General features: G+C 44.2%; 1 protein-coding gene across 4 annotated transcripts in view; it reads right to left on the bottom strand.

The window, feature by feature from the left end:
- The window catches only part of SPECC1L (sperm antigen with calponin homology and coiled-coil domains 1 like), a 56,835-nt gene that overhangs the window by 10,592 nt on the left and 18,850 nt on the right, over nucleotides 1–27,393 (bottom strand). For 3 of the 4 annotated variants that reach the window (XM_056530897.1, XM_056530868.1, XM_056530877.1), the window contains exons 2-10: nucleotides 21,136–21,313; nucleotides 14,993–15,140; nucleotides 13,230–14,809; nucleotides 12,935–13,142; nucleotides 9,991–10,064; nucleotides 8,280–8,455; nucleotides 8,024–8,190; nucleotides 7,812–7,921; nucleotides 5,774–5,864 (exon numbers count right to left, since the gene is read on the bottom strand). In XM_056530897.1, coding sequence (XP_056386872.1) covers nucleotides 5,774–5,864; nucleotides 7,812–7,921; nucleotides 8,024–8,190; nucleotides 8,280–8,455; nucleotides 9,991–10,064; nucleotides 12,935–13,142; nucleotides 13,230–14,809; nucleotides 14,993–15,140; nucleotides 21,136–21,276 — 2,695 coding nt within the window. In that variant the 5' untranslated portion in view covers nucleotides 21,277–21,313. Of the gene's footprint in view, nucleotides 1–5,773; nucleotides 5,865–7,811; nucleotides 7,922–8,023; nucleotides 8,191–8,279; nucleotides 8,456–9,990; nucleotides 10,065–12,934; nucleotides 13,143–13,229; nucleotides 14,810–14,992; nucleotides 15,141–21,135; nucleotides 21,314–27,217; nucleotides 27,332–27,393 lie in introns of all 4 variants that reach the window. The other variant, XM_056530887.1, reaches the window with a different exon arrangement.

The raw sequence follows: 27,393 nt of genomic DNA, 5'->3' as shown, positions 1-27,393 counted from the left end.
TCCTATGTAGTGGCATACGTTGGAAATGTATGTCAGGGGGTGAACCCACTTGTATACCGCCAATGTATGAAACTAATATAATATGTGAACTTATATAACCATACTCTGTCAACACTGAGCCCTCTTCTAGAATTGCAAAAGAGAACTCTACAACTGAGAGGATTTTGAAAAAGAGACTTAAAAAATACCATAAGGTGAATGCAAGTCAAAGACAATTTGGTAAATCTGACCTTCACATGCTTCAAGATGTGCAAGATGACCCAGTTCAAGAAAAGGAGACAGACATGCTAGTAAGCACAATCTGAAATAATATATATCACAGATGTATTAATCTGCCTTAAAGCAAAATAGTCTAGTTTTAACATAACCAATCACAGCTCAGCTTTTATATATTATCAAGCTTGAGCTGAGCTGTCCCTATGAATCCTCTGCCATTGTAAAACTGGAAGTCCCAGTGCCTTGTCTCCAGGGTAAATAAGTTGCTGCTAAAGATGTTTGGCAGCAGCTTTTTCCTCTTTTATAGGAAACGTGTTATAAGAAAATTACCTATTGTTTAAATTAAGTATTTATGTAAAAAAAAAAATTAAGAATTGTTGGTGGTGTTTTTTCAAATTTTCTATTTTTCTATCTAGATTTTAAAATAATTTTAAAATCTAAAGTTTCTATTCTGAAAACTAGGCCTAAAACTTAAGATGAGACTTCCTTTTCTGTACAGATATTTTCCCAGTAGTCTTCTTATCATCACAGACAAGAGTACAGTTAAGCGTTACGTACCGGTGTCACCTAATAGCTGTAAAAAGGAGATTTTTTTTTTACTGTAAAATCTCTTTCTCGTAGCCTTCATTGGGGGGAAACAGAGACCATGGGTATATGCTTTTGCCACTAGGAGGCGTTGTCAGGATATACCCGCCCACTGGAAGCGAGGTAATCAGTTTTGTCACAAAGCAGTAGAAGCCAACCAAGAGACAAGTCCGAAGGACCCTAGAAAGGAATTCAAGAGAAACACCCAAGAATCGGAAAAGGCTATTCAGACAAGAATGAAGACATGGGTGGGTGCTGTGTCCCCCAATGAAGGCTACGAGAAAGATTTTATGGTGAGTACAAAAAAAATCTCCTTTTCTTGGTCGCTCTTTATTGGGGGACACAGAGACTGATCATGGGATGTACCAAAGTAGTCCCAGAGGAAGGGAGTCTGTCCAGAGACTGAACTCCAGCTGGCCGTAAGACTCACGGACGAAACCCTGGGCTAAAAAGGCAACCAAGGCCTAGAACTGAGCGTCCGGCAGTTCCCACTGTGCATGGAGATGGACTAGGATGCCAAGGAAGGGACCATCCTTAAAAGAGACTCTAAACCAACAGGCCACAGAGAGAGACAAGAAGGGGCAATGCTGAGACCCAATGGGCTGAACCAACCTGAAAGGAGGTAGGAAACCAACTCCAAGAAGCACAGAACAAGACCGAGGGAGAGCCCAGTTGGGAACAAAAAAGGAAAAGGGAACGACAAGAGAACCCCGTAAAGAGGACCAACCGAAACCAAGGAACCTGGTGAGAAAACGCCAGTGAGAGCCGAAGGCGAGTCAGTCAAGATGAAGACCAGAAACTTCTGGAAAATAGAGACAGGAACCGTCTCCGGAGAGGCATGGTGCAGAAGATCCGTACCAAAAAGCTGTAGGCGCCAAAAACCCCTGTCCCAGAGGCACAGCGTGAGCACCCGGGGAGAAGAGTGGACTCTGAGAGGACGCCACACAGGCTGAACAGCAGGAAGAACTGCAGCCAAAAAATGGCCCAACTGGTACAACCCGGTAGACAGGCTTTTCGTCCAACCCCGGAGTAAATGGACCCCAAAGGAGGAAACGGAAAGTAAGGAGTAACCCGGAAAGGCGACATGGAACTGGAGACTCTCTAGTCACCGGGAGGGGCCCCACCTGTAGGCGGAGCAAACAACAACCGCAAAACGCTCCGGGAGACATACTGCTATGTTGGGACACGAAGAAGAGTGGTACAGAAAGACCGCCCCACAAAGGGATCGCGGAGAAGCCTGAGCAGGGGCACTACACGTGCCCGAGACCACAATCCTCATGAAGGCACGAAGGACCAGGAGTACCGACCCAGAAAATAAGGTACACCACAGCAGTCTAGGAGAGAGCCCAAAACAAGGATTAATTGGTCTTGGACCGAGAGGTCAGAGAAAACCAGAGCACTCCCAGCAATGTCTCGGGAATTGACAGAAAAGCAAAAGAGAACCCAGCTGGTACTCCCAGGCTCTGGGCACAAGAAGGTTACTCCAAAAGATCGGAGTGGCAGTGTAGCACCGATGACACGGACAAAGGTAAGGATGAGCAAACCATTCCCGGTTATTACGCCAAGGAAGGAAGAGAGCACTGGCAGACTGGCTGTTACTGAGCTATACATGATTGCATAAACCCCTCCTACAGAGGAAAACGCCCTAGCTGCATGAGCAGCAGTAGACAACCAGAAACAGGAGGAGAGCCAGGCTGCTATAGTGAGCAGTAAGCACACAAGCAGAGCTGTTGAAAAGCACTTCCAATCGCTCCCAGCAAAAAAACAAAGGCCAAGCAAGGTACCCCACCATGTAGGTGGAAGTGCGACATGGCTCCATCTTGGCAGAAGAAAGTGCTCAGTGATATAGTCCCCCTAATGGAGGGGAAAAACAAGGGGAGGTGGAGATGAAACTTAGGCACTGACTGTGCCAAGCTTCCTGATCCCAGTACCCCCTGTGGAGGGAATTTCCCAAGAACGCCATGTACTGTAGGAGCAAGGAAATGCCGCCCTACAGTCATCAAAGCACTGGGTGGACATAGCCCCTAGGAACCCTGCGAAAACACACCGGGGCATGGAGGAGCCATGTTGTGTCCCCAGAGGGACTTGAATCCTGGACATTGGAGCTGGGAGATACAAAGACATAACTACAAATGCAAGTAAGAAGCACACTTCGCAACCTACAGCGTTGGGAGGAAACAATGGCGAAACCTTGGACCCTGTGAAAAAGGGGGGGGCAGATGGTGCGGCCACAAAGCCATCCTGGCCGACAGAGCAGCACCTGAGCCACCCCGTACAGCAACCCAGGGAGATACCCGGAGGCATTGGGGGGGGGGGCTGCAGAACAGCCCATCGCCCCATCGGGCCTCATGCCCGGACAGTGGTGCTTAACCGCCGCAGACCTGTAGAAACAATTACACATGAAGGCCTGAGGTACACCCCACCGAAATGGCGGGAAGGAAGGCTCTACATGAGCTGCCACCACGAAGGGAACCACAGACATCCAAATGTCTGAAAGCATGGAAACTAGTCTCAGCACCCAACTACATGCCAAAACCATGCCCTGAGAAGACTAATGTTACACTGTTAGAAGGGGAACCGAGAGTGCTGCTGCGAGGTCCATAGAACCTGCAGGAAACACCCACACCCCATCTCTTAATGGCACTACACTCCAGAACAGACTAAAGAGATGAAGGACGAATGAGGTGCAGGAAATATGACTTACCAGTAGAAAGGTCCAATAGAATCCACAGAGCCATTTCTTCGGAACTTCACACTGAAAGTGAGTCACCGGACGTCTGCTGCTGGAGTGACAGGAATGGGGAAAGTGACCTAGTGGATAAAAAAAAAACATGCAGACAGTCTGGCTAATTGGCATAGGGACCATGGACACACAGGTCCTGTCCTCGAAACCACACACTGAAAGTGGTTTACCAGTCCTTATCTGTGATAGCAGCAGGCCTGTGGAGAGGGACCTGGGAAAGTAGGGAACCCAGCGAAGCACTACGTGGTGAATTGTGAAAGGCCCATGGAGCAATATGGGGTCCCTCGCTCAGAACTACACCTCGGCAGTGGGCTACCTGGACTTCCGCCAAGGTGTGGGAAGTGTACGGTAGGTGAGCCAACGTAGTAGTAAACCTGAATGCACAGAGTATCTCCTGCGAACCCTCCCATAGAAAGTGGGGTACTGGAGTGCGGACGATCTGATGGGGACCCTCAGCATAAGAAAGTCTGACTGACATCAGTCCCGTATACCTGCAGGCGACCCTCTTCCAGATTTCTACCACCAGCTGTGAGGTACTGGAAACCACAGCCATGCACACGGAAGCCCAGGGATGGGAGACTGACTGCGCCGGAAACCGTGCAGACAACAGTCTGGCTGAACGAGTACACCTCCAGGTACTGGCAAAAAAGGAACAACAGTCATATCGCCGATCACTGTGCCCCCTTGGTCGCAGGTGGGAGGACGGGGAGGCCTAGCAGCCATGGATAGAATCCTCGCCACCCTGGGAGATCGGGGGAGGCTGAGGAGCCATGGATGGTATCCCCGTCGCACTGTATAGGGTCCATAGGACACGTCAGGGCACTTCTTCGGAAACCGCACGCTGGTAGTGGGGTACCGAAACTCCAGCCACAGAGACATCAGGCATGTGAGGAATGACAGGCGGCAGAGGAACCACGCAGACCACTGTCTGGCTTACTGGTACGGTTCCATAGTATGCAACAGGTTACTCTGTCGGACACATCGCATTGGCCGAGGGGTACCGGAATGTCAACCGCGCATGCGGCAGATATGAGTTCAGTGGCCTGTGGAGGAGGGAATCATAATGTATGCACACGCCAAGAACCCTCCCCTGATGGATGACCGTCGGAGGAAGAACCCCGAAAAGGCCCTGGGCATCCACCAGGAACGCAAAAGCCCTGTAAGGGCACCAGACTTGAGCCGTGCCCAGATAGGGAGGGACTAGGACCGGCCGTGAGCACAGTAAACCTGGCATGGTACGCAGCATAAAGGGAAACCAGGCACGGAATGTAACCCCGGAATCTCCAGGGACCGCGTAACGGCCCGCCACCGCGGTTCGCATATGCTCCCTCACAGAGTGAGAACTCTGCAGAATTAGGTATTGCAGAGGCAAAGGGCAAAAAAACATTGTGCTGATAGCGCTATCTAGAAAAAAAGGCTGACCCCCATTAGGAATCGGTTTGGCCGATATTCACTATTTTTGACCTTATCGGTATCGGTAATTACATTGCCGATAATCCGAAAATTCAACCAGCATAAGGCCACGCTGCATCATACCAGGCTAAGATAGCAGGGCGAGCAGGGGCAGTGGGGGACTTGGACCCAGGGTACAACCTCCAGGCGCTGGCCGTTGGCGAGAAGGGGTTAACAGTACATACTCTATGTCTGTGCCCCTTCATCCCATATGGGGGAACAGGTATCGCCCTGCTCCTGAACCCCCTCCTGAAAATGAGAAACAAAAAGGAGGAAAAAAAAGCTAACTAAACAGCCCTTAATAGAAAACTGACACTGACACTAGCTAAAACTGATTACCTCACTTCCAGTGGGCGGGTATATCCTGCCAGGGAGGAGCAGACTTTTTTTTACCTAGTGTCAGTGCCTCTTAGTGGAAAGAGCATATATACTCATGGTCTCTGTGTCCCCCAATGAATAGCGACCGAGAAAGCATATTTCTAAACGCAAATAAAAACAGCTCAGTCAAGATGGCGGTCCCCATAATATTGTACAAAAATTTAAATCAATAAAAAATTATAATGAGGGAATATGAAGGGATAAGAAAAACAGGACACATTTCGGTATCAGGTTCTAATCAGTAAAAAAATTAAATCTAGGTGATCCATTATACAAGCATTTGTATAATGGAGTGAGAAACAATAGTTACTTGTCAAACAAGAATTCAACGGATAGCCATCTAAGGTGTAGAGACATTAATACTTGGTCATCGCTTTTTGTCCTTTGGATTGTATGTACCTTGCACTGGTATTTCAGCATAACTTGGTCTTTTCTCTGACAGGCCTTGCAATGATTTTGTGGAAGATATCGGGCCACTGATGGAGTGTCTCTGCAAAAAGGACAAAATATAGAGAAGTAAATTTTTGTGCCATATATTTGACTACTTAATAGTTTACTGACTAGAGTACTCAATAGATGAAGGGCCATTAATGTATCCACAGATAAATTAGTTATTTAATTTATTTTACTGAGGCAAATTAACAGACATATAGCAAAAACTATACCCAGGGGTGTGGAAATGAAAAAAATAAATAAATACTTGTCCAGGGGACTAAAGTGGAACACAATCTTCTTGTCCCTCATGAAAACCCACTTGTCCTGGTACACAAAATAATTGTAACCAAAATAGTACGTAAATAGTTTATTTATTTAGTTTTTGCACTTTAGTTTTTTTCCTCCTCGTCCTATAATAACCATAACTCTTACTTTTTTAGGGCTTTTTTTTGGCAAGTACAATTGTACTTTTTATTGACACCTTTCATTTTTCGATAACTTATGCACCAAAACAAAAAAAATTTATACATTTGAGGTATAATTGAAAAAAAGTAAGCAATTTAGCAAATTTGGGGTTCTTCTTTTTTACACCATTCATCTCATGGTCAAACTTACATGTTATTTTGATACTTTAGGTCAGCCTGATTACAGGAATACCAAATTTGTTAAGTTTCCTTCATGTTTTACTTATTGAAAAAAAATTTGAAACTTTTACATTTTTAAAAAAAGATTCTGACCCTCTATTACATTTAAATTTTTTCATATACCGGGCTGTATGAGGGCTAATTTTTTTGGTACCATTTTGATATTGATCAGACTTTTTTAAAGTTTTTTTTTTACTTTGGTATTTTGGTATTTACTTTTTGAAAGTTTTTATACTTTGGTATTTTTTTACGTTAACACCATTGATCGTATGGGATATATAATGTTATATTTTAATAAAGTCACAGACACTAACCAGTGGTACTGTCTGGTAGTGCGGGTGATGCTGATTAAAACGCTGCCTACTATGCCCGGATTCATTGCGATGTTCTTATGTTCAGTTATGTTCCTAATTGCGGATATGCAAACAACCAATTAGTGGCACAGGCGGAGTTACGATGGTGGTCTCGGGCACTGTGATGTCGGTTGGCCCACTTATACATATAATCCCCTCTGCTTCCCCGCTCTGTATTTACTCCTACTGCGCATGTGCTGATGATGGCCGCAGCCATCTTGGATCATTGGCACATGTGCAGTAGGAGTTAAAGTAGAGCGGGAGTGCGGAGGGGATTGTATGAATATGTATGAGTGGGCTGAGCGCTGAGACGTCACAGTGCCCGAGGCCACCATCGTAACTCTGCCTGTGTCACTGACTGGTCATTTGCATAATCGCAATTAGGAACATAACGGAGGAACAGGGATCCGGAAATGGTTGGCAGCATTTTAATCAGCATCACCCTCACTACCAGCCAGTACCACTGGTAAGTGCGGGTGACTTTGCCGACAGTTTTACTTTAAGATTGGTACACAGAATGTGGGAAAATGCTCATGATGGATGATAAATTTGCTCACTTTAAATTTAATTAAATATTTTGATGTGTGAAACCTATTTTGTCTATTGGGTGGAGCTGTACAAAGTTGCATCTAATAAATGTGGCTAAAAACTAATTACACTCAAACCGTGCTACAGAAAAGTCACAAGTTTTGGGGGGCATAATTAGGCATATATATTATATATATATATATATATATATATATATATATATATATATATATATATATATATATACATACATACACACACACACACCAAAAAAACTGACTTACAAGCCTTGATAAATTTCCTTCAAATGTCTTGACCAGATTGACAAACCTCCTCAAATTTGCCAATCCAGTGGCAGCAGCAACAACAAGTCAATAAATAAATGCAGTGTTCCACACAAGTATTCCAGTAAGCAAAGCAGATACTAGATATAGGATGTAAAACTGACTATTGGCAAAAAAAAGTTCTCTCTCTTACCTGCATGGGGGACACAGCAGCTGCAGGTGGGGTCTTCATTGGGCTAGGACTGAGGGGCGTGCGGGGCATTGAAGCTGCTGCTGCAGTAGCTGCTACTGCTGGACTTGGGGCTATCAAGAGGACATAATATGCAAGTTATACTACATTTAACTACTTAAGCATAGGCATATATATTTTTTTTTGCCCTACTTTGCCTGTAACACCTGATGTACCTGGTGAAGATGCATTGTCAAATGATTTAATAAGAGTCTTGACTGTGGGTGTGGGTTCAGAAGAGTTGGAAGACCTACGACTTAGACCCATTCCTTGTCTCAGCGCAGCCAGGTCTCTCTCCACTGCATTCATGTAATTATAGACCCGACCCCTTTCTTCTTCTTGCCTATTGAGATATTAAGAGGTTGAGGATTTATACACAACTGGATGCATAGTTCTACATTTTTCCATTCTTTAATTAAAATATGGCCTTACTTGCGGGATGTGGTATTCTCTAGTTCCTTTGAAAGTTTTTCATTCTTCTCTTGTGCCTCATGAAGTCGGCGTTTTAGCTCACCGATTTCTTCTTGTGCTTCCGACTTGATATCATTAGCAATAACAACAGCTGTTTGTAAATCAGCTTGAAACTGGCGCCACTCGGCAGACTCCTCCTATATGGCCATCAGTAGAGGAGAACTAGTTAACAATTAGAAACCAGCAGGTCTGGCACATTTGTTGATTGCCCAAAAATTGTAATATGTAGTATGTATATTTAATATGTTCTCATACTTTACCCCCCCCCCCCGCTCAGTAAAAAATCCACAGCTGCTCATGTTTGGGCTATGTGACAACTGCAGAACCGGGGTTTTTGTGTCTATAGGACACATAACAATGGTGTTCATTGTTATTTACCTGCAAAAGCATTTTCTCAGCTGTCCCTGTTTGCATGCTCTTCTGCGCAGGTACTGAACTGAAAGTGTTTGGCACATGCGCTGACAGATGGCAGGCAGCACCTGTTGTATTTCTGCCTGTACAGGATGAACTATTCAGCATTTGAAAAGAAGAAGCAGCCGCCATCTTTTTATTCTATGGACGCAGAAATCACGGCTTCCCAGTGCTTGCAGGGCACATACTTGGACAGTCAGTGGCCTTCTATTGAGCAGCTGGGGTAAAGTACATTTACAGACTGGTCACAACAGTTTAGAGCCTTTCAGGAAATATTCTTATAAAGTGACCAACCCCAATGGAGTAATAATACTAAAGGGAACCTGTTAGTAGTTTCATGCAGCCTGACCCATGGAAAGGATAAAACAGACGGGTATCAGAACAAGCTTTGACATTTCAGAGAAATCAGTCTTTAAACCCAACACTGAATCGGGCTCCGAGTCAACAGGGTGGTCTTAAATGGCTGTACGTGTAAGCAAGTAGAAAGATGGTCGGCAACTCACCAATTTTCGTCTTCAAATCTTGACTTTATTGATACATAATCACATATAGCTTTACAGGAGAGGGACAGTCAGGGGGGGGGGGGGTACATCAGGCAACAGTAGCCGTTTCGCACAAACTAGTGCTTCATCTGGCCCATGGAGGCCAGATGAAGCACTAGTTTGTGCGAAACAGCTACCATTGCCTGCTGTACACCCCCCCCCCCCCCTGACTGTCCCTCTCCTGTAAAGCTATATGTGATTATGTATCAATAAAGTCAAGATTTGAAGACGAAAAATGGTGAGTTGCCGACCATCTTTCTACTTGCTTACACGTTTGGATTATTGCTACATTTGAGTCAGAGTACCACCATACCCTTCATTCAAGCTATCTTCACCTCTAGTTCACATCATTAGTGTGCTTGTTACCCTGCAGTGCCGGACTTTACCCTTTTTTGCTATAGCCTTAACTGGCTTTATCCTACCCCTTTTTATTGATAGATCCTCCCTATACACAAATAGGGAGAGACCTGTCAATCAAGCTGGGTGGGGAGAAACTCCCAACAGGTTGTCTTAAGCCAGTGTTTCCCAACCAGGGTGCCTCAAGGTGTTGCAAAACTACAACTCCCAGCATGCCTGGACATGGTTGGAAAACACTGTCTTAAGAAATGCTCCTCTAGCTTCATGTAACATTAGGACACTTCCAGTCAATGAATTTTTTATATAATGGACAAGCACTGAAATCAATAAAATAAAAAAAAGTGAAAATAACTATTCCTTACCCGCAACTTCCGATTTAATATCTTAATCTCACGCTCCATGTCATGTTTTTGATCCTGCAGCTTTTTCACTGCGTCTGTAGGATAAAGAAGAAGGAGCATTTTAGTGTCATATATGGTGCATCAATTCATTACACAATTTAGGACACAATACAGACCGCTTATTTTAGAGGTAGTTAATGCTCTTGTACTGGTTAAACCCTGAGGATGTAGGTAGACATGAGGCACAAAAGGAAATGAGAAAAATAGTTAACATTTATTAGTCTTAACACCTCCTCTTGCTAAGTGCTGATGCCTCATTGTTTGTGACAGGAAGGTAAGAGAAATCGTCACGTACAGGACAGGATGCCACCTTAAGGCAGTTTGTAACCATGTCATTAGAAGATCCCGACACTTCACGTATGACACATTGTTATTAGTACAATTGACTTCTGTGAAGATGGACGGCCTACAGACCACATCAGGACAGATGAAACTAAGTTTATAAGTGTTGGAAGCTGTGATTGTGTACACATTTAACCTGACAAAGTATGATTGGATTACGGTAACTGCCAGTCTTTCTAGGAGTTTAATATACAAGGGTGACATAGGGGAGATTTACCAAATCCTGTCCAGAGGAAAAGTTGCTGAGTTTCCCATAGCAACCAATCAAATCGCTTCTTTAATTTTGCAGAGGTCTTTCCAGAAAAGAAGCGATCTGATTGGTTGCTTTGGGCAACTCAGCAACTTTTCCTCTAGACAGGTTTTGATAAATCTCCCCCATAGTATTGAATGTTGTCACATCATTTTTGGACACTTTTGGTTCTCCATCTAGGTGACAGTTTTTGTTTTTATATATAAAATTCATACATGTGGTGTTCGGCATCCTTAGTAGTCTTCTCATCAGTGTATTATCTTTTATTAAGCATTAAGAAGATTATTGCACTAAAAGCTTGTAGTAACATTATATGTATACCTATTCTCTTCAGACAGTGCTGTGTGAGTGTGTGTGTGTGGGGGGGGGGGGGTTGAGTGTTTTGTTGGTTTGTATTTTGTCAACGATTGAAAAGGAAAATACAAAAAAGTTTTATTGTCACTTTAAAAAACTTTTTACATGTCGGAGACATTTCAAAAGCTTGGATCGGTGCAGGTCTGTGTGCAGAGTCCCCCATAGATTGCTTGAGCCAGCAGGAAAAAGGGCTGAGCTAAGCACTTGTCTGCCCATCTTCTCTGTTCGCTGCAGGAGATAGATTCTAGAAAAACCACTATGAAGCCTGTCTCCATTTAATTGACAGTAACACTAACTATTCCTTATGTGTAAGGCTAGTCCACTCACCGTTTAGCAGTGTGCGTTTCCTCTATGCACCTGAAAACTCCTTCCACATACATTAAATATACCTACAGCCCCCCCCCCCCCCCCTTCTATGTGTCATTCTGTTTTACAATAGAGATGCCAAATGCACTATTTTATGCATGCCTTAATGGATTTTAAGAAAAGAAACAATTAAATAAATAAATAAATGGGGGAGATTTATCGAAACTTGTCCAGAGGAAACATTGCTGAGTTTCCCATAGCAACCAATCAGATTGTTTCTTTCGTTTTTCAGAGGTCTTTTCAAAAATAAAAGAAGTGATCTGATTGGTTGCTATGGGCAACTCTGCAACTTTTTCTATGGACATGTTTTGATAAATCTCCCCCACAGTGCTTTAAAGAGGTTATCCAGCCAAAACTAACTTATCTCCTATCTACAGGATAGGGGTTAAGTAGCTAATCGAGGGGCTCCCAACTGCTGGGATCCCCCACGATCTTCAGAAACGGTTATCAGTGAGGAGCGTGTGCAGTAGATGGCATGCGCTCCATTTATTTCGATGGGAGCTCCGGAGATGACCAAGTGCTATACTTGGGTCTCTTTGGTGCTTCTATAGAAATGATTGGAGCATGTGCTGTCTAGGGGATTAGTTAGTTTTGGCTAGACGATCCCTTTAACGTGTCCCTGTCATTTTCAATTGCAGTGAGCTGGGCAGAGTAGAGCTCGGCCCACACCTCTAGCCTCGTTCCAGCGATAAGTGTGAAGATCCAGACCCAGACCAACTTTTGACATGTCTGGGTGACAGGGTCGCTTTGATTAAAATTAATGCAGAGAGAGCACTGATGCCATTAATAGAGATGTGTTCTCAATGCTCATTCTGTCCGAACATGACTGTCTGTGTATATTGGTCATGTGACTCAATAGTGATTACAGAGTTTTACAGTTATTTCCGTATCAGCAGAGGGTCACCACCAGCCAGTATGATCTCCTTCCTCTAAACATAGTGCTGCCTGAATGTAGTCTTAACCTGTATTGTTGACAGGGTCAAGTAGTTTTAGCCAGTGGAGTGTAGCTAAATGTGGCACCATAATGATGATGTATCCAGAAGCTAGTGTAGAAAACCTACATACATATTATATATATGTGTGTATGTATATATATATATATATATATATATATACACACACACACACACACACACACACACGTACGCTGTGGCGTTTGTTAGACATATACATAGGAGGTTTCCATATACATAGGAGGTTTCCATTGAAATAGCCTCTAACAGACATACACCACACAATTCAGTGTGAAAACAGCTATACCTCCTGGTTGAGCTCTAAACATTTTAGTGATACTGAAATAAGAAAAGTCTGTTATTCAGAACTGCTATTTGGTAATCTTATACATCAGTATAAATGTACTCTGTTATGCACTTTGATTACATAAGACAAAATATACATGTTTTGATGCCATGTGGCTGTTTTTGTGTATATCTCGTACTTCTACATTACACCTATTATTTCCCATCTCTATTAGCTGGCAAGTTGTAAGAGGTAGGGTTCTCTCACTGTTGCTGCACTTGAACAGTATGTACACTATTGAAGATGTTGGCTATGACATAATGCCCCCTGCTGGGTAAAATACAATGCACTTACTCTCAAGATCTGATATGATGAGGTTGTCATGTAATTTCACAGCTCTGTGCTGCTCAACTTCATCCTCCAGTTCAAATATGGTTTCCTTCATGTCACTACGCTCCGTTTCCTTCTCTTCCAACTCACTCCTCACCTTATCCAGGGCCAGAGTCAACTCTGACACCTGTTTTTGTGCCTCCTCACGGAACGCTCTATATTCATCTTCCAGCTACAGGGATCATTAGGAACAGAAAAAAATATAATACAGCAGTTTTCAATTCATTCTTGTAAAGGAAACATTTTTACATCAGTTTACCTTGTCAAAGGCATCTTGTATTCTTCTGAGGTCACTCTGTAAATGCACCAACTCCTCCTGTAGGTTTCCTGCCAGAGTCTCTGCTTTTTCTTTATCGGAACGCACACTTTCCAGTAGATTCTGGATATGAGAGGCATCTCCAGAGCTGTGTATAGCGTACAGCTCCGAGACCCTTTGTTTCTCCTGTTCCAGTTGAGTTTTTAGACGTGAACATTCGGCCTGATCAGCATTTAGGGAAGTTTTGTATTCCTCCAAAGTTGCAGCGAGTGCCTGCTTGGCATGTTGCTCAGCCTCCACAATGCGCTCCATATGGTGATTCCTCTCCTTAAGGGCTCTTATTACATCCTGTGCATCTTTATTGTCCTGCTCTGCCATTTTAAGAGTATTGCTCAAATGTTGCTGAACACCCAACAATTGCTCTCGCTCAAAGCGGCCACTGTCAGCCAACTCCATATATCTTTGCTCTAGGTCTAAATACCTGCTACTCTTTAGGTCCTCATCTAGAGAGTATGACACATGGTGCTCATCAAGAAGAGCTCTGGCATACTCCAACTGACGGCTGAATAACTCTAGCTTGTCACTCTGCTGGCACAGGGAGTCCATCAAAATGACCTTCTCTTCTCCTAGCCTCTCATTTTCACTGTTTAGCTCTTGGGTTATCTGCTGCAGATCAGCCAACTCCTGTAGTGTGGCCTGCAGCTCCTCAGATGTGCTATGTTGGTTCTCTTCCATTTGGTGGATACGTTCAGTAAGACATGCCACAGAGACCTCACTTACATTTCCACTACTGCCTTTGCGGGATCGCTCCGTACTAGGAAGACCTTCCGATTCAGAGGATGAAGAAGGAGCATCAAGAGCATCATCACTTGAGGTGAGAGGCTGGTAAACCTCACTGCACTCGCTGTCTAAATTATCGATGGAAATACTCCTCCTCTCTCCTGTCAGGGTACTTTCATCCTGGCTGAGGAGGTCCTCCATTGAGCCAGGTGTAGAGCCCTCTACAGAGGAGGCTAAAGTACCTCCGCCACAGTCACTGTGGCTGCCAGCAGCCATATCCATGGATTGGTAGCCATATAGTTTCTCTGCAACATCTAGCTGCTGACCCAATGAAAAACCTAATGCATTCAAACGATCTTTTAGCATGCGGTTTTCATTCTTCAGCTGCTGCAGCTCCTCTCGTACCACCGCATTCTGCTCCTGCAGCTGCACTATGGGGACTTCTTCAGGACTCTTGTCAGAGAGATCTTCTCCTAACTGTGTCCTAATGTCCCTTAGCTCTGTGCGAAGAAGCAAAATTTCAGCATCTTTACTCTTGGCCAGGCTTACCAAGTCTTTTACTTTAGCTTCAAGAGCAGCACGATCACTTATCTGGTTGTCAGATTTTGATTTGCTCATACGAAGAACATCAGACTCTGCACGGGCCCGAGAGCGTTTTGTTGAGGCAGATGTCTCTCCAATATCAACGCCTGAACTCTGTATTTTTTTGCTTGCATTCAAACGAGAACGTTCGCGCACTCTCTCTCGAGATGATCCTGCCTCTTTGGTCCCAGATGAGCCACTTCTCTTTGTGCTGGTGCTGCCTGTGAATAGTTAGAGGAATAACAATATATAGGGTAATACCAAGATGAAGTAAATGGCAGCAGAGTGTCTGGAGACCATACAATTAAAGCTTCCTGCTACTAGCCATACAAAGTCTGTTCCACCATATTCAATAAAAGTAAAAAAATAACTGGATTTCCCGCTGGTAAGTAAAATGTTTCTACCTGTGTTGCTTCTTGTTTTGCTATCTGATCCACTCATCGCTGCTCCGGAACTGGGGTTTGATGCCACACTGCTTTTCTTTACCTTCACACCATTACTTGCTGGCGGCCCGCCAGCCATTCCAGCTAGGAGATCATCATTACTTTTAGCCTGAAGAGGGGGTGACAAGTAGAAAATATGATATTACAAATTTATCTCTACTATCTAAGCATGCAAAATGCTGTGCAACTGCAGAATGAATATTTGTCAAAGTTGCAGCAACATTTAGGGTCTATTCACATGGCAGAATTTCCACGTGCAGAATTCCTCCTCAAATTAAAGCCCATAGACTTCTATGGGATTCCGCACTCCCATCCACACTTGTGAAATTCCGCACAGATTCCGCAAGCGGAAATTCAGTGAAGTGTGAATTCGGAATCCCATAGAAGTCTATGGGCTTTAATGTGAGGCGGAAATTCCACAAGCGAAATTTCGCTTGCGGAAATTCTGCCGTGTAAATGGACCCTTAGGTTACATAGTTAAAGGGGTTATCCAGGAATAGAAAAACAGAGTGAATTCATTCCAAAAACACTACCATACCTGTCTTCAGGTTGTGTATGATATTATAATATGCATGTGCTCCAATGGGTAACTCAAATGAAACTCCAGCAGACACATGAACTACCTTCAAACCTAGCCCACATTATAACAGTGTTCTACAATTCCCCACCAGCCATACTTCTAACTTATTCGCTAGATTTCAAAATTAAAAAAAATTTGCGCCTATACATCATGTTGGAACCTACATGCCCCATGATACTTTGCCCAGGTATCACATAGGGAGGTCACAGATCACATCTATCAGAAGCAATATTATATATAAACAGGGGTAAATGGCACCCTCTTTAGCTGTGTACCCCTCCCCCTTTTTCACAGGTGGAGTTTTAAATTGTTTATGGATCCAGCATGTCACCCAGTCAGAGGCTATATGCCCAGCAGAGGTGAGTGGATATTTGAGCGTTAGGCTCAGAATTTGTGTTAGGGTTCCATCCTAAATGAGGCCACCTCCCCGTGGTGGATGGGGGACACGTTTTGATCAAAAAGTGCACTAAGAGCCTCAATTTTTTGACCAATGTGTGCTGCTGCAATCCTCTTTTTTTGTATACTCTGTATCTGCCATAGCAGTGTATTAGGTTGTTGTGCTGGCTATTTGTCTATTTGCTTGATAGATATATATATATATATATATATATATATATATATATATATATATATATATATATATATAAATAATTCAGAGCAGAGAAGCTACACTCCAGCCTAAAGTAAGAAGAAGCAGAGATAACCAGTTAGGAATATCCTAACATTATGCACAGACAGCAGCGAGGAGGGGATTCTGTGAGAACAGCAGAATACACAAGGCTGAAAAGTAGGAATCGACCGATTATCGGTATGGCCGATATTATCGGCCGATAATCATGATTTTGGGCATTATCGGTATCGGCAATTACCTTGCCGATAAGCCGATAATGCCCCGCCCCCGCGGCAACGCCCCCCCTGACCCACCGCACCGCGACCGCCCCCCCCCCCCCGACCCACCACGTCGCACCCCCCACCGTAGTGCTGGGCGGTATACCGGTATGGATTTTTGCCCATACCGCTATACCGGTCGGGCCCCTCCCCCACCCTCCAAGTCAATAAAAAAAAAAAAAAATTATAAACTTATCCGTAATGGGGGTGGTCCGGGCCATCCATCCTTCCTTCCTTCCTGTAGTGTCCGGCACCATTCCGGGTGGAGGGTGCACCGGTACGGGCTGTCCTTCTCCGGGGGTCATCTTCTCCACTCCGGGCAGGCTCCGGCCTAGTACGCTGCATAGACGCCGCTACGCCGTGGGCGTCACTGCGTAGCGGCGTCTATGCAGCGTACTAGGCCGGAGCCTGCCCGGAGTGGAGAAGATGACCCCCGGAGAAGAAGGACAGCCCGGACCAGTGCACCCTCCACCCGGAATGCTGCCGGACACTACAGGAAGGAAGGATGGATGGCCCGGACCACCCTGACAGGTAGGGGGAGAGAAGCGGGTGGTGGCGGCGGCGGCCTATGGCACCGCAAAAGCCACTGCAGTGCATTAATTTAAAGCGTCCGCTTTAAATCAATGACCTGCAGCGGTGTCGAGGGGGGATAAATAGCCGATAACTTATACTGGAATATCGGTATAAGTTATCGGCTATCGGCCCTAACCTCCACCGATTATCGGTATCGGCCCTAAAAAAACGATATCGGTCGATTCCTACTGAGAAGATCTGTGGTTGTCTATCCCCCAGTGCATTCATGGACTCACTGCGATTCACATTCTAATCATTCTGAATCAACATTACACAACACGTGTTCAGGTGAGAATTCACATGGAAAAGATGATTTCTCCTGGAGTTTCTTGTGAGGTGTATTGTCCCTGAATGCATCTACGTTGTTGCCAGAGCTGGCTTATGAGGACACATCCCAGAATGGGGGACATCAGTAAAACCAGAGGGACTGACCAGTGTGACTTCACAAAGGAGCAGTACCACTTCCATGACTTTTACAGTTAATCTGACTATAGCACATGTTGTTTTCAAAGTTATTTTTGTAAATTGTGCAGCATCATCCAGAATAAAATAAAAAAAAGAGAATTTTTATTAACCCATTATTGTTGTTGGTGAAAAAAACAAACTCCTGACAAAGTTCTCTTTAAGGGTACGTTCACAAGCTGGTAACCCACAGCGCGTCTCCCGCTATAACTTTCACCAGCATTCACATTAATGGGCCCCATGACAATTTGCAAATCTGCCGATATCGTGGATTTTTTCAGGGCCCCATTGAAGTGAATGGCAAAAAAACTCACAGTGGGGAACCCACTGCAAGTTTACCAGTTTGTGAGGGTACCCTTGGGGGGGAGATCTAAGATGCAGATTACTTAATAGGGAAACTTTTGAGATCCTTTTTTTTTTGTTAGGGACACATCAACCAATAGCATGACCTTCAGGCAAGATGAACCCATGCAACCCATGTTTTCTGTTTGTGGGAACTTAATGCAGACATCCAGTTGCCAACAAGACCCAGTTACAAAAAAATAAAAAATAAAAGTCCTATTATATTTCTATTGTTGCATAACTATACCTGTTTATATATGACATAGGAGCCTGATGCTAAGGACACACAAAATTGACATGGATATGTCAAACATTACAATTTAACATCTTTTATGTACTGTGTGTCCCAGTTCAGCCGTCATGTGACTAGTGGCAAGGTTGTTTTAAGAATCTAATCACTGTTCTATTTGCCCAGGCAGTTAAGTTAATCCTAATAAAGCAGAGAATTTTATTTACACTCCCAAGTGCTGGACAACTTTCTTTAGTGTTTATAGGGGAAAATGTATCAAAGCAAAGGAAGAGTCGTGTAACTAATCAAGTTGTCTCTTATTCCTCAGAGTCCTTTTTAAAAATTAAAGAAGTGACCTGACAGGTTAATATGGGCAACTTTTCCTCTGCACAGGTTTTAATAAATCTCCCCCATAGGCTTTCAGAGCTGGGAACTATACCAGTGGGTCCTTGCACAGGCGTCTAACTGCCCATAAAGGTGATCTGTGAACTTTTTGGATGTATGCATTCTATACAGATGTCCTTATCTCCAGGGGCCAAATACTAAGAAGCCATATGCTTTGGCCTCATGAAAGGGAAGCTGTTACTAGTTTCATGCTGCCTGAACCATGGACAGCATGAAACACCTACAGGCTCCTAATTAAATAAATCTATGAGTCACTGTAAACAACTGCATCATGTCAGAGTATTCATAACTGGATTTTTCCAAAACATTTGATATGGTGCCACATAAAAGGTTGGTGCATAAAATGAGAAGGATTGGGCTGTGGGAGAATGTGTGTAAGTGGGTAAGTAACTGGCTCAGTGATAGGAAACAGAGGGTGGTTATTAATGGTACTTATTCTGATTGGGTAACTGTTACTAGTAGGGTACCACAGGGGTCAGTCTTGGGTCCTGTTCTATTTAATATATTCATTAATGACCTTGTAGAGGGGTTGAATAGTAAAGTAGCAATCTTTGCAGATGAGACTAAACTCTGTAAAGCAGTAAACACTATAGAGGACAGTGCACTGTTACAAATGGTTCTGGATAGGTTGGGAGGTTTGGGCTGGGAAGTGGCAGATGAGGTTCAACACTGATAAATGTAAGGTAATGCACATGGGGAGGAAAAATTCGGGCTGGGATTATGTATTAAATGGGAGCACACTTGGAACGACTGATATGGAAAAGGACTTGGGAATCTTAGTTAACAGTAAATTTAGCTGTAGCGATCAGTGTCGGGCAGCTGCTGCCAAGGCAAATAAAATCATGGTGTGCATCAATAGGGCCATGGAAATAATTCTACCGCTGTACAAATCACTAGTCAGACCACACATAGAATATTGTGTACAGTACTGGGCACCAGTGTACAAGAAAGATATAGTGGAGCTGGAGAGGGTTCAAAGACGGGCAACCAGGGTAATACGGGGAATGGGAGGACTACAGTACCCAGAAAGATTATCAGAATTGGGGTTATTTAGTTTAGAAAAAAGAAGGCTTAGGGGCGACCTAATAACTATGTCTAAATATATCAGTACAGAGATCTCTCCCATGATCTATTTATACCCAGGACTGTATCTATAACAAGGGGGCATCCTGTAGGTTTAGAGGAAAGAAGGTTTCTACACCAGCACAGATGGGGGTTATTTACTGTAAGAGCAGTGAGAATGTGGAATTCTCTGCCTGAGGAGGTGGTCATGGTGAACTCTAAAATAATTTAAAAGGGGCTGGATGCATTTTTGGAGAGTAATAACATTGCTGGTTATGTATATTAGATTTATAGGGACAGAACGTTGGATCCAGGGATTTATTCTGACTGCCATATTTGGAGTTGGGAAGGAATTTTTACCTTCCTCTGGATCAACTCAGTAGGGACTCATTAGGGATATAGGTTGAACTTGATTGACTCTGGTCTTTTTTTCAACCTTATGAACTATGTTACTATAGTTGTATCATTGGCTGGAAACGGGGCTCTCTACTCATATGCAAATAGGGAGAGATCTGTCAACCAGGGCAGGGGACTATTTGCCCCTATTTCCGGCTAAGATGAACCTATGATAATCCTAAAATGGCCCAGCCAATCTGACTGAATTACAGATTGTTGTGATCAGAGAGTTTTTAAGTGTTAAAGGGGTACTCTCCAGGAACATATTTTTTTGTAAATCAACTGGTGCCAGAAAGTTAAACAGATTTGTAAATTACTTATATTTAAAAACCTGAATCCTTCCAGTACTTATCAGCTGCTGTATGCTCCAGAGGAAGTTCTTTTCTTTTTGAATTTCCTTTCTGACTGACCACAGTGCTCTCTGCTGACACCTCTGTCCATTTTAGGAACTGTCTGGAGCAGGAGAGGTTTTCTATGGGGATTTGCTCCTGCTCTGGACAGTTCCTAAAATGGGCAGAGGTGTCAGCAGAGAGCACTGTGGTCAGACAGAAAGGAAATTCATAAAGAAAATAACTTCCTCTTGAGCATAAAGCAGCTGATAAGTACTGGAAGGATTAAGATTTTTAAATAGAAGTAATTTACAAATCTTTTGGACTTTCTGGCACCAGTTGATTTAAAAAGAAAAAAATGTGTTCCGGTGGGGTATCCCTTTAACCACAGGAAGCATGAAACTCGTGACAGGTTCCCTATAATGATGCAGACACTCATTTCCCGTCAGCATCATTAGCACTAAACATATTGGGGGAGACTTATCAAGACCTGTCCCGAGAAAAAGTTGCCCATAGCAACCAATCAGATCACTTCTTTAATTTTTCAGAGGCCCTTTCAAAAATGAAAGAAGCGATGTAATTGGTTGCTATGGGAAACCCAACAACTTTCCCTCTGGACAGGTTTTGATAAATCTCCCCCATTATTTCTAAATATAAAACAAACTGTAAAGGTACAGTCAGCAGAAGCGGACCTACCATAATAAATATAAAATATATAAAACTGCAAGGGTACTGTCACAAGATGCGGCTCTACTGAAGATCAGTTGCAAAAAATCCACATTGTGTGAACACACTGAAATAAAGTAAACATGCGCCTTTTCCATGCAATGGTTCTTACCTTTGATAAAGATGACCCCGGACGGGATACCTTGGTTGATGTAGGTGCGCTGCTGTCTGATTTTGCCCGCTCACTGCCCTGTGGTTTGTTGGTGGCAGGTACTTTGGGGGCAGAGCTTGTGCTCCTGCTTGCTTTCCTCATCCTGGGTGGCCTGTTTGTGATGCATTTACAGCTGAATCTGTGAAATAAAAGCAATATAGTCAGTATGTTAACCCCTTAAGGACACAGCCCATTTTCACCTTGTGGACCTAGCCATTTTTTTGCACATCTGACCCCTGTCACTTTAAGCATTAATAACTCTGGGATACTTTAACCTTTCATTCTTATTCCGAGATAGTTTTTTCGTGACATATTCTACTTTATGTAAGTAGTACAATTTTGTCCATACTTGCATCATTTCTTGGTGAAAAATTAAAAAAATTTATGAAAAATTAGAAAATTTTGCTTTTTTCAACTTTGAAACTCTCTGATTATAAGGAAAATGGACATCCCACATGAATTATATATTTATTAACATATACAATAAGTCTATTTTATGTTTGCATCATAAAGTTGACCTGTTTTTACTTTTGAAAACATCAGAGGGCTTCAAAGTTCAGCAGCAATTTTCCAATTTTTCACAAAATTTTCACAATCAGAATTTTTCAGGGACCAGTTCAGTTTTGAAGGACCTTCATATTAGAAATACCCCACAAATGACGCCATTATAAAACTGCACTCCTCAAAGGATTAAAAAATGACATTCAGAAAGTGTGTTAACCCTTTAGGTGTTTCACAGGAATAGCAGCAAAGTGAAGGAGAAAAACATAATTTTTTACACTCGCATGTTCTTGTACACCGAGTTTTTGAATTTTTACAGGGGGTAAAAGGAGAGAAATTGCCCTAAAACGTGTAACCTAATTTCTCTCGAGTAAGGAAATACCTCATATGTGTATGTCAACCACATGGCATACTATTTTGGAAACTACACCCCTCAGGGAACGTAACAAGGGGTACAGTGAGCCCTAACACTCCACAGGTGTTTGACGACTTTTCGTTAAAGTTGGATGTGTAAATGAATATTTTTTTTTTTTTTCACAAACATGCTGTTTTTTCTCCAAATTTCACATTTTTAAAAGGGGCAATAGGAGAAAATGTCCCCGAAAATTTGTAACCCCATCTCTTCTGAGTATGGAAATACCCCATGTGTGGGCGTCAAGTGCACTGTGGTCGTACTACAATGCTCAGAGAAGAAGGATTCACATTAGGCTTTTGGAAAGCAAATTTAGCTGGAATGGTTTTTGGGGGGCATGTCACATTTAGGAAGCCCCTATGGTGTCAGAACAGCAAAAAAAAAAAAAAAAAAAACACATGGCATACTATTTGGAAACTACACCCCTCAAGGAATGTAACAAGGGGCACAGTGAGACTTCACAACTTACAGGTGTTTGACGACTTTTCGTTAAAGTTGGATGTGTACATTTTTCACAAAAATGCTCGTTTTTGGAAATACCCACTGTGTGGACATCAAGTGCTCTGCTGGCGCACTACAATGCTCAGAAGTGGAGGAGCACCATTGATCTTTTGGAAAGAGAATTTGGTTGGAATAGAAGTTGGGGGCCTTGTGCATTTACAAAGCCCACCGTGGTGCCAAAACAGTGGACCCCCCACATGTGACCCCATTTTGGAAACTACACCCCTCACAGAATTTAATAAGGGTTGCAGTGAGCATTTACACCGCACTGGCGTTTGACAGAACTTTGGAACAGTGGGCTATGCAAATGACAAATTATATTTTTCATTTTCACAGACCACTGTTCCAAAAACTGTCAGACACCTATGGGGCGTAAATGCTCACTACCCCTTATAACATTCTATGAGGGGTGTAGTTTCCAAAATGGGCTCTCATGTGGGGGGGGGGTCCATTGTTCGGGCACCATGGGAGCTTTGTAAACACACGTGGCCTTCAATTCCGGACAAATTTTCTCATCAAAAGTCCAATGGCGCTCCTTCTCTTCCGAGCATTGTAGTTCGCCCACAGAGCACTTTACATCCACATATGGGGTATCTATATACTCAGAAGAAATGGGGTTACAAATTTGGGGGGACTTTTTATCCTATTTTCCCTTGTGAATATGAAAAATTTAGGGTAACACGTTTTCCCATCATTTAACGAAAATTCATCAAACACCTGTGGGGTGTTAAGGCTCATTATACCATTTGTTACTTTCCGTGAGGGGTGTCGTTTCCAAAATGGGGTCACATGTGGGTATTTCTTTTTTTGCGTTTATGTCAGAACCGCTGTAAAATCAGCCACCCCTGTGCAAATCACCAATTTAGTCCTCAAATGTACATAGTGCGCTCTCACTCCTGAGCCTTGTTGTGCGCCCGCAGAGCATTTTACGCACACCTATGGGGTACTAACAGGCTGGTGTAGACCCCAACTTTTCCTTTTCATAGGGGGTAAAAGGAGAAAAAGCCCCCCAAAATTTGTAACGCAAATTCTCCCAAGTACGGAAATACCCCATATGTGGCCCTAAACTGTTTCCTTGAAAATATAACAGGGCTCCAAAGTGAGAGAGCACCATGCGCATTTGAGGACTAAATTAGGGATTGCATAGGGGTGGACATAGTGCTGGGCGGTATACCGGTTGATACCGAATAACGAAATTTTTTCCTGCATGATATGAATTTTTCCCATACTGCAACACCGGTTGGGCCCCTCACCCCCTCGAACGAATGGATTGTAAGCCACAGCGCGCTGTCTCCACATCGAAGGAACTAATCATTTGTCACCCGCGGGCTTTGTTCTGCTTCTCTCCCCCCCCACCCCCCAAAGGAATTATCAGCCTAGCGCTGCGCTGTCCCCCATATTGGGGAACTAATCATATGTGACCCGTGAGCGCTGCTTCAGCCGTTACGCTGTACTGTACTATCCTGTGCCCGGGCTTCAAAAATAACCAAAATAAACTTTAACTCCCCTTCCTACGTTTCCCCGTTGCTCCAGTACCGGCCTCACGGTCCCTCGACTGCTCTTGCTGCTTCATGGGGATGGGAACGTCACAGAGCCGTCAGCCTATCACCGGCCACAGCGATGTCCCGCCTCGGCCGGTGATAGGCTGAGCGCACTGTCTTGTAAGGAGCCGGCTGGCTTCTTACATGACAGTACGCTCAGCCTATCACCGGCCGAGGAGGGACATCGCTGCGGCCAGTGATAGGCTGATGGCTCTGTGACGTTCCCATCCCCAGGAAGCAGCATGAGACTCGCATCGCTGGACCGTGAGGCCGGTACCGAAGCAACGGGGGAACGGAGGAAGGTGAGTTAAAGTTTACTATGTTTATTTTTGCAGCCTGGGCACAGGATAGTACAGTACAGCGGCTGATACTTATTTGCGGGGGGGAGGGGGAAGGGGGAGAGAAACAGCGCTCTTGGGTCAAATATGATTAGTTCCCTAAAGTGGGGGACAGCACAGCGCTGGACTGATAAACAGGGGGGAAGAGAACCAGCGCCCACGGGTCACATGATGGGGGGGAAATGCCGTTAAATACCGTGGAACCGCCATGATTTACAAAAATACGATGACACACATTTTTAGTTATACCGCCCAGCTCTAGGTGGACATTGGGAATCACTGGCGTAGAACACCCCTAACAGGGTGCCTCCAGCTGTTGCTAAACTGCCAGCATGCCTGGACAGTCAGTAGCTGTCCGGAAATGCTGGGAGTTGTTGTTTTGCAACAACTGGAGGCTCCGTTTTGGAAACACTGCCGTACGATACGTTTTTCATTTTTATTGGGGGGGGGGGGGGAGACAGTGTAAGGGGGTTTATATGTAGGGTTTTACCCTTAATTATGTGTTAGTGTAAGTGTTTTTAGGGTACATTCACACTGGCGGGGGGGATACAGTGAGTTTCCCTGCTAGGAGTTTGCGCTGCGGCGGAAAATTAGCCACATCTCAAACTTGCAGCAGGAAACTCACTGTAAACCCGCCAGTATGTACATTCACATGGGGGGCAAACCTCCAGCTGTTGCAAAACTACAACTCCCAACATGCACTGACAGACTGTGCATGCTTGGAGTTGTACTTTTGCAACAGCTGGAGGCACACTGGTTGGGAAACCTTCAATTAAGTTCTGTTATCTAACTCAGTATTTTCCAACCAGTGTGCCTCCAGCTGTTGCAAGACTACAACTCCCAGAATGTACTGATTGCCGAAGGGCATGCTGGGAGATTTAGTTATGCAACAGCTGGAGGTACGCAACTAGAACTCCCAGCAAGTCATTTGCTGTTCGTGCATGCTGGGAGTTGTAGTTTTGCAAGATTTAGAGGGCCACGGTTTAGAAACCACCACACAGTGATCTCCAAACTGTGGCCCTCCAGATGTTGCAAAACTACAAATCCCAGCATGCCCAGACAGCAAACTGCTGTGTGGGCATGCTGGGAGTTGTAGTTTTGCAAGATTTAGAGGGCCACGGTTTAGAAACCATCGCACAGTGATCTCCAAACTGTAGCCCTCCAGCTGTTGCAAAACTACAAATCCCAGCACGCCCAAAGAGCAAACAGCTGTCTGGGCATGCTGGGAGTTGTAGTTTCGCAACATCTGGAGGGTTACAGTTTAGAGACCACTGTATAGTCGTCTCCAAACTGTAGCCCTCCAGATGTTGCTAGGCAACTCACCGGCTTCCGTAGTCTGCAGCACGCGGCACCAGGGAGCCAGCCACACGTCATCGCCACGAGGCCGATCACCACCGCCGATTGTCGCCTCTGCCGATGGTAACTGGACCTTCGGCGCCGTTCACCGTCGGTCCCCCTGCTCTGTCCTGACTACAGTGGGTGGGCAGAGGAAGCGAACTGACCATTAACCCCCCCCCCCACCCCTGATCTGCTATTTGTCATCGCTTCTGAACGACCAATAGCAGGGATAGGAGGGGTGGCACCCCTGCCACCTTACTCCGATCCCTTCAGGGGGATCATGGGTGTCTTGGACAACCCCGATCCCCCTTATTTTCCGGGTCACTGGAGACCTGTATGACTCAAAATCGGCGCAAATCACTGGTGTGAATTCACCGGTGATTGCCGACATGGGGGGGGGGGGGCCAGATAGAAATCAGCAGTCATCCCGGTCCCTGCCCGGCGGGGACCGAAATTCCCACGGACGTACAGGTACAACCTGGATCCTTAAGTACCAGGGCATCAGGGAATATCTGTACGCTCTGGGTCCTTAAGTGTTTAAAGTGTACCCGTCAGATCCAAACATTTTTTTTTATATATCACTCAGTACCTAATCCTGACCATGTACATCATATTTTTAGGAGTCTAGCACCTTTATTTTTTTTTATTACACTTTTAATTTAGCTCACTAGTCTGAATTCCTCTCAAAAGAGAGGGGGCGTGGCCTTACTGTGCAGGTCTCTGCCCCCTCCCTCAGTATGCTGTCTGCTCACATCTCCCCTAGCATTAGCAAAACTATAACTCCCAGCTTGTCCTCACTGACAGTAGGGGGACACAAGTTGACAGTGGGAGGATTTTTCCTCCAGCTGTGAGCCCTGTGCTCACAGCTGTCAATCAAGGTAGTGTGTCCATGACATAGGTGATGATGCATGGACACAGCAGGACTAGTATGTGACCTAGCAGGCAGGGGGGCAGTTTTTTTTCAGTATGAATGCTTTACAACATATCAAAAGTTTTTGTATCTGACACTGCCCATTTAAAGTGCACCTTTCAGTACAATTCTGCTTAACTGACAAATGTTAGGGTACAGAAATAAAAGCAAAAAAGTGTTAGACATGTATTGAATCCAACATAAAATAATCTGTATGCCTCTATACACTTATATAGGTGCTGGTGTATGTCTGCATAGAACTTGAAGGCTTACACTGCAAAAATGACATCCAATAAAATGCAGTAGTCACTATTCTAGGTCATTGGTCTCCAAACTGTGGTCCTCCAGATGTTGCAAAACTACAACTCCTAGCATGCCCGGACAGCCAACGGAATTGTTGTTTTGCAACATCTGGAGGTCCACAGTTTGTACACCACTGTTCTAGATGGTCCAGCTACATTATCTATACTGTAAATCACAAAGACAGAGTTCCTATACTTACGGTAGATCTTTTCCATAGGCAGAAATTCAGACAAGTGACCCTATCTAATACGTATAGAGACTGTGGCCGGGGAGAAGAGTACATTGTAGACATGTGTCTATATGTGGAGTTTCACTATAAGCAGAACATATTTCACTGGATTACATATACACACATATATATATATATATACATAG

This window comes from Hyla sarda, chromosome 1 (genome assembly GCF_029499605.1).
Source record: "Hyla sarda isolate aHylSar1 chromosome 1, aHylSar1.hap1, whole genome shotgun sequence".
Taxonomy (NCBI): domain Eukaryota; kingdom Metazoa; phylum Chordata; class Amphibia; order Anura; family Hylidae; genus Hyla; species Hyla sarda.
Note: the sequence above shows the minus strand (reverse complement) of the source record. Positions and strands in the feature narration are given on the sequence as shown.